This window comes from Pseudonaja textilis, chromosome 3 (genome assembly GCF_049901715.1).
Source record: "Pseudonaja textilis isolate UNSWEBS1 chromosome 3, rPseTex1.2, whole genome shotgun sequence".
Classification (NCBI taxonomy): domain Eukaryota; kingdom Metazoa; phylum Chordata; class Lepidosauria; order Squamata; family Elapidae; genus Pseudonaja; species Pseudonaja textilis.
Window position 1 is genome coordinate 46181271 of NC_141992.1, and position 14085 is coordinate 46195355.

The 14085-nt window shown below is 35.6% G+C and overlaps 1 protein-coding gene across 7 annotated transcripts in view; it reads right to left on the reverse strand.

The window, feature by feature from the left end:
* Positions 1 to 14085, reverse strand: part of ATP2B4 (ATPase plasma membrane Ca2+ transporting 4) — a 152176-nt gene that overhangs the window by 52388 nt on the left and 85703 nt on the right. For all 7 annotated transcript variants that reach the window (XM_087929476.1, XM_026715647.2, XM_087929481.1 and 4 more), the window contains exon 3: positions 6419 to 6616. In XM_087929476.1, coding sequence (XP_087785602.1) covers positions 6419 to 6616 — 198 coding nt within the window. The remainder of the gene's footprint in view (positions 1 to 6418; positions 6617 to 14085) is intronic.

Consider the following 14085-nt stretch of genomic DNA (forward strand, 5'->3'; position numbering starts at 1 on the left):
AAATGAATTATCAGGCGACTTCATAAAAAACCAATTTTATGTAAAATACAACTATTCCACAGAACTGTAAAGGCTGTAGCATAGCTGTAAAAGCTACTGTAAAAGCTAGCATAGATGTCTATGGAGATTCTCAGTTATCCAGGTCATGGTTGTCCCAAAGGTGCTGTTTTAAGAGGCAACTGGACATTCTGGTTTTTCTTTGAAGACATTTCGTTTCTCATCCAAGAAGCTTCTTCAGAAACCAGAAAGTCCAGTTGCATCTTTGGGACTACTAGCATAGAGTAGTTTAAAAAAAGGATACAGGACTACCTTTTTGGAGTGAGACTATTACCTGCTGCTGTGACAGTTCTATGTCAGAGAGAGACAGAAAATGACAAATTGCTCTTCTTTTAAACCTTGACTTTTCTACTATATCAAACTTTCAGCTCAACCATTTCTAATCACAAGATGTTGGGCTAAATTAATCAAGTGAATTTACACAATTTATCTCATCTTAAGTCAGGGGTCTTTAAACTTGACAGCTTTAAGACTTGTGGATCTCAACTCCCAGAATTCCTCCTCCAGTCATGTTAGCTCAAGAATTTTGGGAGTTGAAGTCCACAAGTCTTAAACTTGCGAAGTTTGAAGACCTTTGTCTTATGTGATCACTAAGAAAATGGCCCCTCAATAACTTTAAATTAAAGTGCCTCGTCCATATTATCAGAATAAACATCGCAAACTTAGAATGGAAAATGGAATATTTTAAAATAAGTTATACTTCTTCTTTTAAACAAATTTTATTAATTTTTTAAAGACAAACAAAACATAAGACATAGAAACATAAAACCTCCTTTCTAAAAGCTACTTATAGGTTTTAACAAAGCAAATAAAACATTATTTTGTACAGCATAGTTCCAAATTATCACATTTCCATTTAAACACATATATATCTTTTCCGAATTTCTCGTTATTTCTCCCTTCAGTTTTATTCAATTATATTTCTTTCTATCAAGGTTTTATTAATTCTCAATCAAACATAAACACACAAAATACAAAACATAAAACATAAAACTTCTTTTTGGAAAGTTGCTTAGCCCCAGGTTACATCTGTTTTACAGACCAAAATCAAATTCATGCTCACCTTATATACCATTACTTATCTTATTTACCATTCTATATTTTCTGTATAACTTCTCCCCTCTTTACACTCTCTTAATTATATTTTGTTTATTTCATCTTAATTTAAATCATTATACTTGTATCTTTTGTCTGTTCTTTTCCAATTATCTATTTATCTCTTCTCTTTAACAGAAAATTTCCCCTGTAATCACTGGTTAAAGTATGACGCCTTTCTATCTTTCCCATTAATTTAACATTTGAAATAATGCATAATTTCCATTCTGATTCTGCTTAGTACATTCTACATATTACATTTTAAAATAGGAAAATGAGTTTATAATATAGATGAATATATAATTTCCATTCTAATTCTGCTTAATACATTATTTAAAGAGACAAAAAACAAAAAAATGAAGTAATAAATTTATAACATTAAAACAATAGCTAATAATTAAACATTTTACAAATTCCCTTTAATGTTTTATTAAATATTGAAATCTATCATTATTAAGTATTTAATATTTTAATATTTTGTTAGATCTTGTAATATTCCAATTTTCTATTTCAAATACAAGTACTGTAATACTATCTTATGTACTTTTGCAGAATCTTTTTTAAATTGTACTTTACCCTTTGTCTCTGAAAAAAATCTGCTTTTTTTCCCATCGTTTCAAGCCTTTGTGGCGTTTTCCCCCCTTTCCCCCTTTTTTCCTTCCTTTCTTATCGAATCTAGCCTTTTTGCCCCCGCATCTCCTAACCTCCGCCTTTTTAGCTTCCCCTCTCTGTTGTATTCCTTTTTTCTGTTGCTTTCTGACATTGTATTGATTTTTCACCTTATTTTTCTCTTTCTTGGTTGTTTTTTTAACTCTTAAATTCTCCATTTTCCTTCCCCTCTTCCTCTTTTCTTTCTTAATTAGTCCATTAAAGATGGGTTCTTCTTCTTCTTCTTCCTCCCAGTCCTCTTGTTGTTGTATTTTCTGGTAAGTAGAAATCGCCATTTCTAAGAAATGAAAAACAGCTCCCAAAGAGCCCTTGCTGTCTTGTTCTTCTTCCTTTAATTTTTCAAATTCCATTTTTAATTCATCCACAGATAATGCTATTATAAAAGCTTCTTCTTCTCCTTCTCCTTCTCCTTCTCCTCTCCTCCTCCTCCTCCTTCTAAAGCAACCCAAATGTTTTAAATCTTAGAGTAGTTTCCAAGAGTCCCAAAGTCATCAAGCAGTCCAAACAGACACAAAATGTTTAATCTTCTTCCCTTTACACTTTCTCCTCCTGGGGCAGTATCAGTTACAAAGTCCCAAAATGTATTTTAAAGCCTTATTACAATTAATTTCTGGTCTTATAATCTTCAAGCGTCTCCTCCAGCAAAGTCTTAGTATATATTTTTTTGTCCTCTCCCTTCCCACTTATAACAAAGAGCTTTTAGTTTTTTCCTTTTATGTAAAAGCAGATTTTTCAATGTCCGTTTGCTATCTCCGTAAGGAAGGAGAGTGAACTTTCCCTTTCAGCACTTTCGTTCGCCGCTTTGACAGCCTCCTTTGGAAACAATATATCGTTTAAAAAGTCAGGTTTCCAGGGTGTTTGGATATATCTAAATGTCCCGGTTCAGCCAAAAAACTTTCTCTTTTAAACTCTTCCTCCTGCACAGACTTAGCCGGTTGAAGATTTCTTTGTGGCGGCCATTGCTGACAGCCGCTCCACCGCCTTCGGAGAAAGGAGTCTAGCCAGCTGGGGAAAGGGGTTGCGATGTCTCCAGACCCCTGCCCGGATCTCCTCTATCTTCTGTTACCTCTCCGGGGTAACGACAACCCCCAAATCCAATTGGATCGGGGGTACTCCAGCGGCGAGCGCAGCAGGGACCCGCAGAGTCGCAGATTCCTGCCACCGCCGCAGCCTTGCAACCGGAAGTTCCTCCAAAATAAGTTATACTTCTGAAATACTGAAAAGCACAGCTAACATATTTATATTAAAAACCTAGTGACCAAATATCTGCCTATCTAACTTTGTATGTACAAAACTTTCTGCCCTGCCTTTGGTAATGATGTATTACATTATCTCAAATACAAGCTCTTGTAATTTATTCTGTGCATTTGTAATAACATGGCTATAGTAAGAACATTAATTAATTTAATAATCTACTGAATCTATGTAAATAAAAAGTTAATTAGTTTCATTTCAAGTGTCTATTTTCTTGTGCAGAAATAGTTTTCAGGATATGTGCCTTAGAACAGCCTTCCAAAACTTGGCAGGATATGTGCCTTAGAACAGCCTTTAGACAGAGCTCCTTACTTCCTCTTTAGGCTAATGCTCAGTTTACAGCTCCAAGGATTTACATCCATCATCTCCTTTTATAAAAGATGAGTTGGGGGTGGGGGTGGGGCGGAATTGAGTTACAGCAGTGAAACTAGAACTTCCAATAGAAATTTTCCATAGGAAACTGAAACAAATTTCAGTGACAGCAAAAAACTTTGCTGGGTTTCTCACTACCTCAAAATTAGCCACACAGATGTCTTCTCCAAACAGCATTAGCCAGTTTCAGTTTAAAAAATTCCCTAGTTAAAAGTTGATAAAGTAGTAAGGGATCTGATCATCTCAAAGCAAGATGCTTCTGGATATCTTAAAAATCATTAGACTGGGCAAAGCATTTCCTTCAGTTGTCCTTTAGTTTTCAAGGTGTCAGAAATACACTTTAGTTTCAACCATCAATTCGTAATAGCAATACTGACACAATCAAGAAAGAAGCAAATATTCCCCTTTCTTTGCTGAATGGCTTAGAGCAGTGTTTGGCAGTGTTTGGCAATGTTAAAATGTGTTGATCTCAATTCCCAGAATTCCCTAGCCACAATTCTAGGAATTCAAGTCCAGACATCCTAAAGTTGCCAAGTTTGAAAATTACATGGTTTAGAGAGTTGTCTTGTAACCTCTTATGCCTATTAGAGTGTCATATCTTACCATTGATTCTTAGGTGATTATTTCAAATGTGATCATAGCATTTTCAATTGTATAATCACCAGCCAAAAGTCCATGACACTCACATAATACTGAAATATTCTTTCAGTAGATTGGCACTGAAATATAGTCTGATATTTTTTTAAAGTTTGAAACATTGCACATTATAAACTCAAAAATAAACCCTAAATTATTGCAAATAATATTGTCTTACTTTTTAATTAACAAAATGGCATTATTTATTTCCTGGGACTTGGCTTGTTTTACGCTTTTTAATGGGTGCATCAATATAACTTTAGTTAAGGTAGTTTCCAAAAACCATAAAACCATGTCTTACTTTTCTATTCCTTATGGAAATGAAATTATTATAAACTTGGCATTTATGATTTTATGCACTCTACAATTTTAGCTTATTTCAAACTGACACAAACACTGCTTGAGTGATTCAACTTTTAAAGCCATTTTTGGACAAGTATATGATCTATTTCAATCAAATGTTCGTAACATAGGTGATATGCCAACAAATGTACTTTATTCAGACTTGTGAAGGAAGGCAATTCTTCATTTCTTTTATAAAATTCTGAGTAGCAATTCAAAAGTTACTGGCAAAGACCTCTATGCTGTATTCCAGCACCAGGATGTTTATAAGCAAATGAATCAGAAACAGCCTACAGTAGAACTAGATTATTTAAGTTTTATTTCCTTTAATGGGTAATCAGAATATAATCGCAGTCTCCATTTGCAGTTTAAACCTTTCATTACAAACTTAGAGAAGGAAGTTTAAATAAACAACCCAGGATCTTTCCTTTTTATTATAATGTAGCATAAAGAAGCTTCTAGATATTTCAAAACCTTGGTCCCCCTATTTGAATTTTGCTTATTTCAATAAGAAATATTTTTCTTCTGTTATTTCAATTCACTGTAATATACAAATAGTTATTGGACTATCTAGTTTATATAAGAAACACAAATTTCAAACAAACCTGTGAAAGCATTCACCATGAAAGAAATCATTACTATCGTCATAAAACTTAAGAAGGAAAACAATTTCTTCATTGGTAATGATGAATGTTATTAGTGATATTTTTATAAACACCAGAAAAGTTATGTTCTCTGCACGAACATGATTTTTTCAGGTGAATATTGATAATCTTCCTCAAAAACACTTGTTAATTTAAGACTTGAGTTAAGGCTTACCCATATTAGTTAAGCCATCAAAGATAAGAGAGGGAAGCCACATCATAGAAAATATGAATTTCCTTTATAGAATCAAGTAGGGACAGGATGGCATAGAATATCTTGCTTTTTAAAAAATAATATTATGTATACTGAAATATAATAGAACATATTATAATTACTATGTATACACAAATGTTAGAATTTGAAAGATTAAGACTATGTATATTTAAATGGTACTATCATAGGAGCCTCTGTGGCGCAGTGGTTACAGTACAGTATTGCAAGCTACTTCTGCAGCCAGCTGCCTACAATTTAGCAATTCAAATCCCACCAGGCTCAAGGTTGACTCAGCCTTCCATCCGGGTAAAATGAGGACCCAGATTGTTGGGGGCAATATGCTGACAAACCACTTAGAGAGGGCTGGAAAGCAGTGTAAAGAGGTATATAAGTCTAAGTGCTATTGCTATTATTGTATGTAAAGTATTCTAATACTTCTAATCAAGGGACGTGCCTATTAGCATCCAATTTCCTGGCTTTGTGAAGCTTGAGAGAAATAGCCAAATGAGTATGTTTTTGGATCAGGCGTTATGTTATCCTCACCCTGAATTCATCATTGTACAACAAGCTAAAGCAGACAAAAAGTCTTCGATGCTGCCAGGAACAAATTCAACTGAGGAGCGGGAAGTGGGGAGGAGACAAAATTCTATATTTTATGGTCATCAAAGTGAAAGAGCAAAGAATTAAAGAATATTAAACCATTCAGCTAACACAAACTCAGCACAGATAATATAGAGGGACTAGGAAACAGCCAGTAGTCTTTCATACTCAAAAATATTGTTTATATGAAATGTGATTTACTTTATTGTCGCAAGGTGAATCATCCATTCAGAAGCAGCAAGCCCTCAGGATAAAGGAGACACATATTTCAGCTGGTCTGGGCCTCATTTTTAAGCTATAGGAGATTCCTATAGCATTCCTTACCCTTCTCTGCTTCCCAATCTTTTCTCATGTTGTCTGAAATTTCAAGCACTAAAGTTATTAAGCAACCTGCTCTAATAATTTGACAGAAATAGTGAACTAGCTGAGCATGTTTATGCTTCTTCAACTTATGCAGGGATGTACAACAGCTGTACAATACCTCTATCTGCCCAACACTTTGCTAATGTTTATTAAGAAAATGCAGTTCACTTACTTTCATTGTCACCATCAGGAGGATGATAGAAAGAGAGACCCAGAGAAATTATGGCTGCAATTTCCAAGATGATTAATGTGACATCCTGCAATGCTTCCCAAACTAACTGCAGGAAGGTTTTGGCCTTTTTAGGTGGGATGAAATTCTGGCCAAATGCTTGTCTTCTTTTTTCTAGATCTGCTGGGTTCCCAGACAAGCCTGCAAGCAAGGAAAAAGGAAATTAAACATTACATCAAGAACATGAAATTCCTTTGATCTCTTTTTCTAAAGCATCTTCCATGTTGTCCATTATTTCTAAAACTTAATAATTTCCTGCAAGTGAAAACATAGTGCTCTTTGATACTAAATTGTGCCTGCAAATAAATCTCACGGAAAAATGCTCTCTAAAATAAGTTGAAAACCTGGAGAATGAAACGAAAATTGAAACAAAAAGAGGTAAAAGCATACACCATAGCTCTGAAGAACCTAAGTGATTCCAAAATTGAATATTTCTATTTCCAATATTTAGCTCTGTCATGGAGAACATCACTATTGTGATATGCTGTGCACCATCGTCCCCATGCTGCACTAGTTTATGACTATATAGATAGAGAATCAAATATTAGCTATGAAAAATGAGCATTCTACAAAAAGACAACAAGTAATCCCATAGGAATCAATAAAATCAAGTTTCACTAGACTTCACTAAGGCCAATTTGTTTTATTTTCTCATTTTAAATTCCCTTTCAGCAAGACTGACTAAATAGCATTATTAAAACTACAAGCAGGAAGGCTACATATGCCCACCAGATATTTCAGTCTATATTTCAGTGTTGGAGAACCCAAGCTTGACCTAGTTTTCCTTAGTCTAGGTATCCTTCTTGGGATTTCAACATTCAGAATTTCTTAACTTACATGGCCATTGCTGAGAAGATCAGAATACAAAATACAAGAGTTGGAAGGGACCTTGGAGGTCTTCTAGTCCAACCTCCTGTTCAAGCAAGGAGACTTTAGAATAGAATAGAATATTCTAATAGAATATTATAAGTCTGAGAATTGAACTCTACATATACTACAGAGCGGGATATTAATTTCCCCTGTAAATTTAATGCTAAGCTTTAGGAGTAATTACTACCACTTTCCACTCACAACCTATTGCTACACAGCCAATTTAAAATTGTAGCTAATTAAAGCCACTATTATGAAAAAAAGTTTCAGTTCATATGACTGTGAAGAAAATGCTAGAAAACATATGGGCAATTTCTCAAGGTTGTGCAGAAATCATAATGGCATCAGTCTGATGCCATTATGGTCTGCATTCTGGAGAACCTCTTTTCATATATCCTTCTCCATTTATTTTAACTTTTCAGAATATCTTGGGCCAAAGTCAACTGCCCTAAATGACAGCTGAACAGATTGATAGTGATCTCTGCAGCTGTCTTTTGGGTTTTATGCTGATTTTCACACAGCTGTTTAAAGTATTTTCAACCTGTCTTTTTCCCACTTGTGTGGAAAATTCTGGAAAACTTGACACAGAATGAATTAAGACATCAATATAAAAGCAATGCAGAGAAATTCAAATTCCCTTATTTGAATAAGTGATTTCATTTATTGGATTGGGTATTTTGAAATATTAAATAGGTACACCTGCACTTTAAAAATTAAATTCCTTCGTACGTTCTCTAACAAATGCCGTGGGAATAAATGAAATAATTTATTCCTGTATTTAAATATACTTTCTTACTTTAAGGGTTTTCACCATGAGACTAATATTTTGACTGCTTGAGGGATAGAAACAGCTGCCTATAATGGGGCTTAATCTATATTTTTATTGAATCATATTATCTCACAGTGTTATCAGAGCAGCTCTTAAAAATGCCAATGCAACCTAATTTAATTCTATTTGCTGCCCAAAGTCACTTGTTGAGATGGGCAACCCCATAAATTTGATTTAAATAAATGGCTGATTTCTCTCAAATTATGATCAAAACAATAACAGAGGTGATGAGATCACCATACTGAAAATTCTCACAACATGATAAGCTATAATGGGATATGCTCATTTATTTATGGTTTTGTAAGTCAAAAAAAGATATATTTAGGTGAAAGCATTTATATATAATGTTGAGAGTTGTCTATGTAACAATTAGGAGATCCCCAAAAGGCACCCCTGACTTTTCCAACGTTATTTACCTGTATCAGAAAAGGTCTATATTTTTCTTTCTTTTATGGTCCCTATAGGGGCCATTTCATCAGAAGAGCAATACCATCACAAAACTTAGCTAATTCCCATACTGAGCCATAGGCAAATATATTATGGCCTAGTATGGAATATGGGGATGAGGTGAAGTGGGGACAATAAATTGTCAAGTTGGAATGTAAACAGTGACTGGCTTTGCTCATGTTATAAAGTTGGAAGTTCACTCTAGTTTATCAGCAAGGTACAGAGAAAAGTTGACAGAACTGCATGTAAGGTCAGCCAATTTCCTGGTCACCAAATAAACGCGACAAATTCTTCAGCACACAATAGAAGAATGGGAACCAACCAGCCAAAGAGTGAAACAACTCCTGTCCCTCTTCTCTTCAAATTTTATCACCTTATTTGGTCAAGCAATATTATGAACCACTTACCACCAACCTATAAATTTTTGAAACTGAACAACCTGCATTTATGTGCTATATAGTAAGTTAACATACATCCAAAATTTGCAATTATTTAATTTATTTTGCTACATTTATATAACCAGATTGAGAATGGGTTGCTTTTGGGACAGAGGATTGCAGCAGGAGACTGAAAGCAGCTAGCAGAGCTGTGGTGCTTCTTCTATAGGGATAACTAAGAATCACAGTGCTATAGAGGCTGTTAGGTAAAACCTAAATATTACAAAGAAAACATCTGTTTTTAGTGCTTTAGTTTGCTAAATTCAAATCATGTAGGTTAGCACATACAATATGCCTGTTTTACTGTCAGACTGGATTGGAAAAAATGGCAGGGAATAAACACCTCAGAGATCACTGGGAGCTTTAAGAAGTCTAAAAATATTTCTTCCAAACTATTCACTACTCTTCTAATAAACTCTGAATAATAACTCTGAAACATTTTAGAAATAAACATTACTAAAAGTAATAGCCTCTGGCTTTCATACTATCCTTTGACTTATTGCTGAAAGCACTTCACACAGAAAGTTTTTCTCTTTGGTTTTCCTAATAGAATGTTCCCAAAATCAAACCATTTCTTATATGATGCACAAACACAAAGTGGAGGTGGGGTGGGAGGAATGAAATTAGATATCAGGATTTCATTGTAATTGATGACAGTTTCAATGAACTGGTTTGTTGTGAGTTTTCTTCAGAAATAACATTCCATAGTTCTTTCTTCCGTATTTTACCAAAGAAAAATATTTACAAATCTCCATTGGTACATTGCTACCCCAAAAATCTAAAATCAAAAAGATTTTAGCCTTCAGGATGATGAGCACAGTAATTCATCTGTCCAACAACTTTGTATGATAGGTTTTAATTTCCATGATCCTAGCTCAACAAACTAATTGTTATATACCACTGTGGCTTTTATTTATGAAGACCAAGCAAACTAATTTTAATGAATACTCAAATACCTCTAGGAAGAACTGATATTTCTCAAGAGAATATATGGATTTGTGCAGGGATAAGAAAACAAAAACTCTGAAAGAAAAAGAAAGTGAGAACATGCTCTATTTATCCACAGCTCTATCTACCAAGCCCCCTGCAACTTAAAGCTGTATAAGTTTCAATCTCTCAAGATCATCACTGCAACTTTCTGCTGTTAGAGCAATGAAAACTTCCAACTGACCCTTAAAACATTCAAGAGCTGGATTCCTGACAGCTCTCATAATGCCTTGCCCAGATAGAAAAGGTCAGAATAATGGTTCTGCATAGTAACCACCTGCATGCCAGTTTCTGTGATTGATGGAATGTGCCTCTGGATTCCCAGCAGCCACACAAATTCAGAAGAATTGTCAAACTTTCCTCAGAGATCCACATTCCCGCCCCCTCACAATACATGAAGGGGTATAAGAAAGAAGAAGGAAATTTGAGTAACTAAAACTGCTGGCCTCAACACACACAGATAGAGAGAGGGAGGGAGGGAGGAAGAGGGAGAGACAGAGTGAGAAAGAAAGAAAGAAAGAAAGAAAGAAAGAAAGAAAGAAAGAAAGAAAGAAAGAAAGAAAGAAAGAAAGAAAGAAAGAAAGACATTTTTATTTTTAACCCTAAGCAAACTGTTCCGAAACAGTGCAGCTCTTTTAAGAAAAGATTGAATGTTACCCAGTGTTTCAGGATTCTAAGGGTGAAGTGGGCACAGAGATGCTGAATTTACACAAAAAAAGTTACTATGCTGCTAGATCATCCAAAGACAAGGCCAAGGCCCTGAAGCAGAGTAGCAATCTTCAAGGAAGGTAAACCCTCTCCTAAAGCATGAAACTACGGAATTGTCTACCACATGGTTTAGGAATACCTTCTAACTCTGCCAAAAAGAGATTATACAACTATACTTATGGCTATTATGACGCCTATGTATTGTCTCAGCACTAGAGGCAATAGTAATTATGGAAGCATGTATGGGAAAGTGCTTATTGCACTCCTGTCTTCCTGTCAGCTCCTTATGGACATCTGGTTGGCTACCATGGAAACAGAATGCTGGACTTGACTAAAAATGCTGGACTTGACAGCAGTGCTCTTCTGTTCTCTTGAAGGCATTTTCTGACAGAGGAATCATTTCTTTGCTTCCACTCTCCATGTCCCCAGGTTTATATGTTATTAATAAGAATCACTTCAGGGGTTACTTATTATTTTTACTTTCTCTTTCTTATTAGAAAATAATAAATCTAGCAGCATCGGAAAAACAAGGATGATTGGAAGAAGTTGAGGAAAGAGATGAAACTCTGTACTATCTGGAATCAAAGACTTGGTTGTAAACTTCTCTGGGGCTATATTTATATAAACATACGCAAGGCAAGCACAATCTTACCTTGTCATTCCCTTCTTTTTCTAACAGGTTGAAACATGTTCACTGAAATAATATAGTCTCTCAAAGCTCTCTTTTCCTCCATTTACTTTAAAGGATATACAGAGTCATATTGCAAAAAGACAATAGGCCTTCCAGAAAAATGAAAGGAATCAGTAGGTCACTAATAGAGATACATATTCCACTAGACTTTATAGGATCAATCTTTTCTCTTCTTACTTTAATTCCCTTCTCAGCAAGAATAATCAAATATTTTTGTATTCAAATAACCTTGGAATAGCAGGAAGATTGTCTGTTTTTTATTTTAAAGCACTCTCAGTTTCATGGTATCGAACGTGCAGTTTAGGATCCAAATCATTGGGAGGATACAAACTTGTGTATTCCTGATTAAGATACTTAGCATAGTTTTTCTCAATCTGCGAGCCCTCCAGATGTATAGATTTCAGCTCCCAGAATTCCCTAGCTAGTATGCCACTGCTGATAAATCTGGGAGTTGAACTCCACTATCTACACAATAGCAAGATTGTAAAATGATGATTTAGCTCAATAAAATAACTTCTTACATAAGAATGGGGAGGGGGGAGGATTCCCACTGGACTTAAGCTATATGCATTTTGCTGCTAAGATACAGAAACAGGTTTTACCACTTTCTGCTCACAACCTTTTGCTGCCACATCCAATACTTGTATCCAATAAAAGTTTCTTCACAAAGATAACTTGGTGAATGTTTATCTCTTGAAATAAAAACAGAAATACAGAAAACATCTGCAATAATTATCCCCCTGGGTCCTAAAAGTATTTAATATAAATGTATGCTAAAGCGCTCTCTCTCTCTCCCTCTTTCCCCCGCCCTCCCTCCCTCTCCCCTCCCTCTCTCTCTCACATACACACATACACACACACACCCCTACTTACCTCAGATCCACATTGCTGGCTGTTCTATATGCCAGTATAAGTCCCAACGGTGCTTTTTGAAGAGGCAACTGGACTTGTTTTTCTTTGAAGATCCAAGAAGCTTCTCCAGCTCTGACTGGATGGTGCATTCTTTTGAATAACAAGCCAAACGTCTTCGAAGAAAAACAAGAAAGTCCAGTTTCCTCTTCAAAAAGCACCTTTGTAACAACCATGAACTGAATGACTGAGAATCTCCATAGACATTATCCAGTATACGGAATGACATTATCAAACACTGATAAACTAAAAATTAAAAAGACTAGTAAGTCTGTTTCACATCATCCTTTTTTATTCTTTTGGGATACTTTCTACCACTTCAGTTTCCTTCTGTCTTTTATCTGAACAGGGGGACAAAGATCCAGCCAAATCACTGGACTGAAGTTCCTGTCATTTTTTTCTAAGAATGACTTCAGAAACCAGAAAGGTTGGGGAACGCTGATCATCCTATCTAATCATCAAAACCATAAATCATAAATTCATTCTTTCCTTTTATCCTAAAAGTCCGTATGGGGTTTCTAATCAGCAACAAATAAAATGCCATTTCTCTAACTAAACAGGTTGATTTGATCCCCTTAATAGGTCCCTTCATTTTTACCAACCATATCTCCACTGAATACTGCCAGATCTTTCCATCATTCTGCATAAAGTAATCTTGCTGTGGTTATCATATATAAAAACTATGGTTCACTTGACTTTTCCAAAAGAGTGGAATAATAATGGTCTAAGGGAGAGGACCATGCTTATGAAATAAGTAGAGGAGTTGGGAAGAAGGTAAGTTTTGGGGAAAGCAAGGCAGTTTCAAAAGAGAAATGGTTCACAGTGTTTTCCCTGGTGGGTTTTAGTTTTTTAATGATTTTATCAGTTCCCCGAATAACAACATTTTAATTCTGTATAGAGTTCAATTTCTTTTGGGAAGATATAAATAATCATGCCTTTTGATGATGCACAGAGCAAAAAGAAAATTGAAAGCATTTGTTTGGTGGCCATTCTTGCAGCTAGTCTAGAAACTCTTTGGGAATTCTATAAAAAAGCATTCCTTATAACCAAGAAGTTAGAGGTAGAACAAGGGTGTTAAACTTGATTTCATTGTGGGCTGCATCAGAGTTGTGTTTGACCTCGGGAGTGGGTGGGTATGGCCAGCTTGGCATCACTTGTTGAGGCTCCATTTCCAGTGATCATGGCCTTCTGCAGCCTTCTGCCAGCAAAAACGGAGCCTGGCGGGGCCACACATGGCCCACCCAGGCTCTGATTTTGCCTACAGCGGCCTCCTGCAACCCTCTGACAGCAAAAACGGAGCTCCCTAAGCTCCATTTCCATTGGCAGAGGCACTACAGGCCGGTCCTTCATTGTATCTGGTCCACAGGCCTTGAGTTTGGCACCCCTGAGGTTGAATATGAACATACTGTACAATTTAAAGATTTTGTACAGTGACTCATTCTCTCTTTAGCTACTATCATTTCTCAATAAGTAAGTTAAAATACATTTCTGGCTTTAAAATGAAAAAGATGGAGAGAAGGGAGATCAACCTGTGGAATTAAAAAAATTTTTTTACACTGGACAAGATATTTCCCCTCCTACACATATTTCAGAAGATCTGCATTTGGCTGTCAACCAAAACAGATGGCATCCATAATACAGGATGTCAGTAGGAAATTTAGTATTTTAACTATTGGCAATAGCATGTTTGTGGCTAAGAGACACAGGAAATAAGCCACCAGAGTTGACAAGG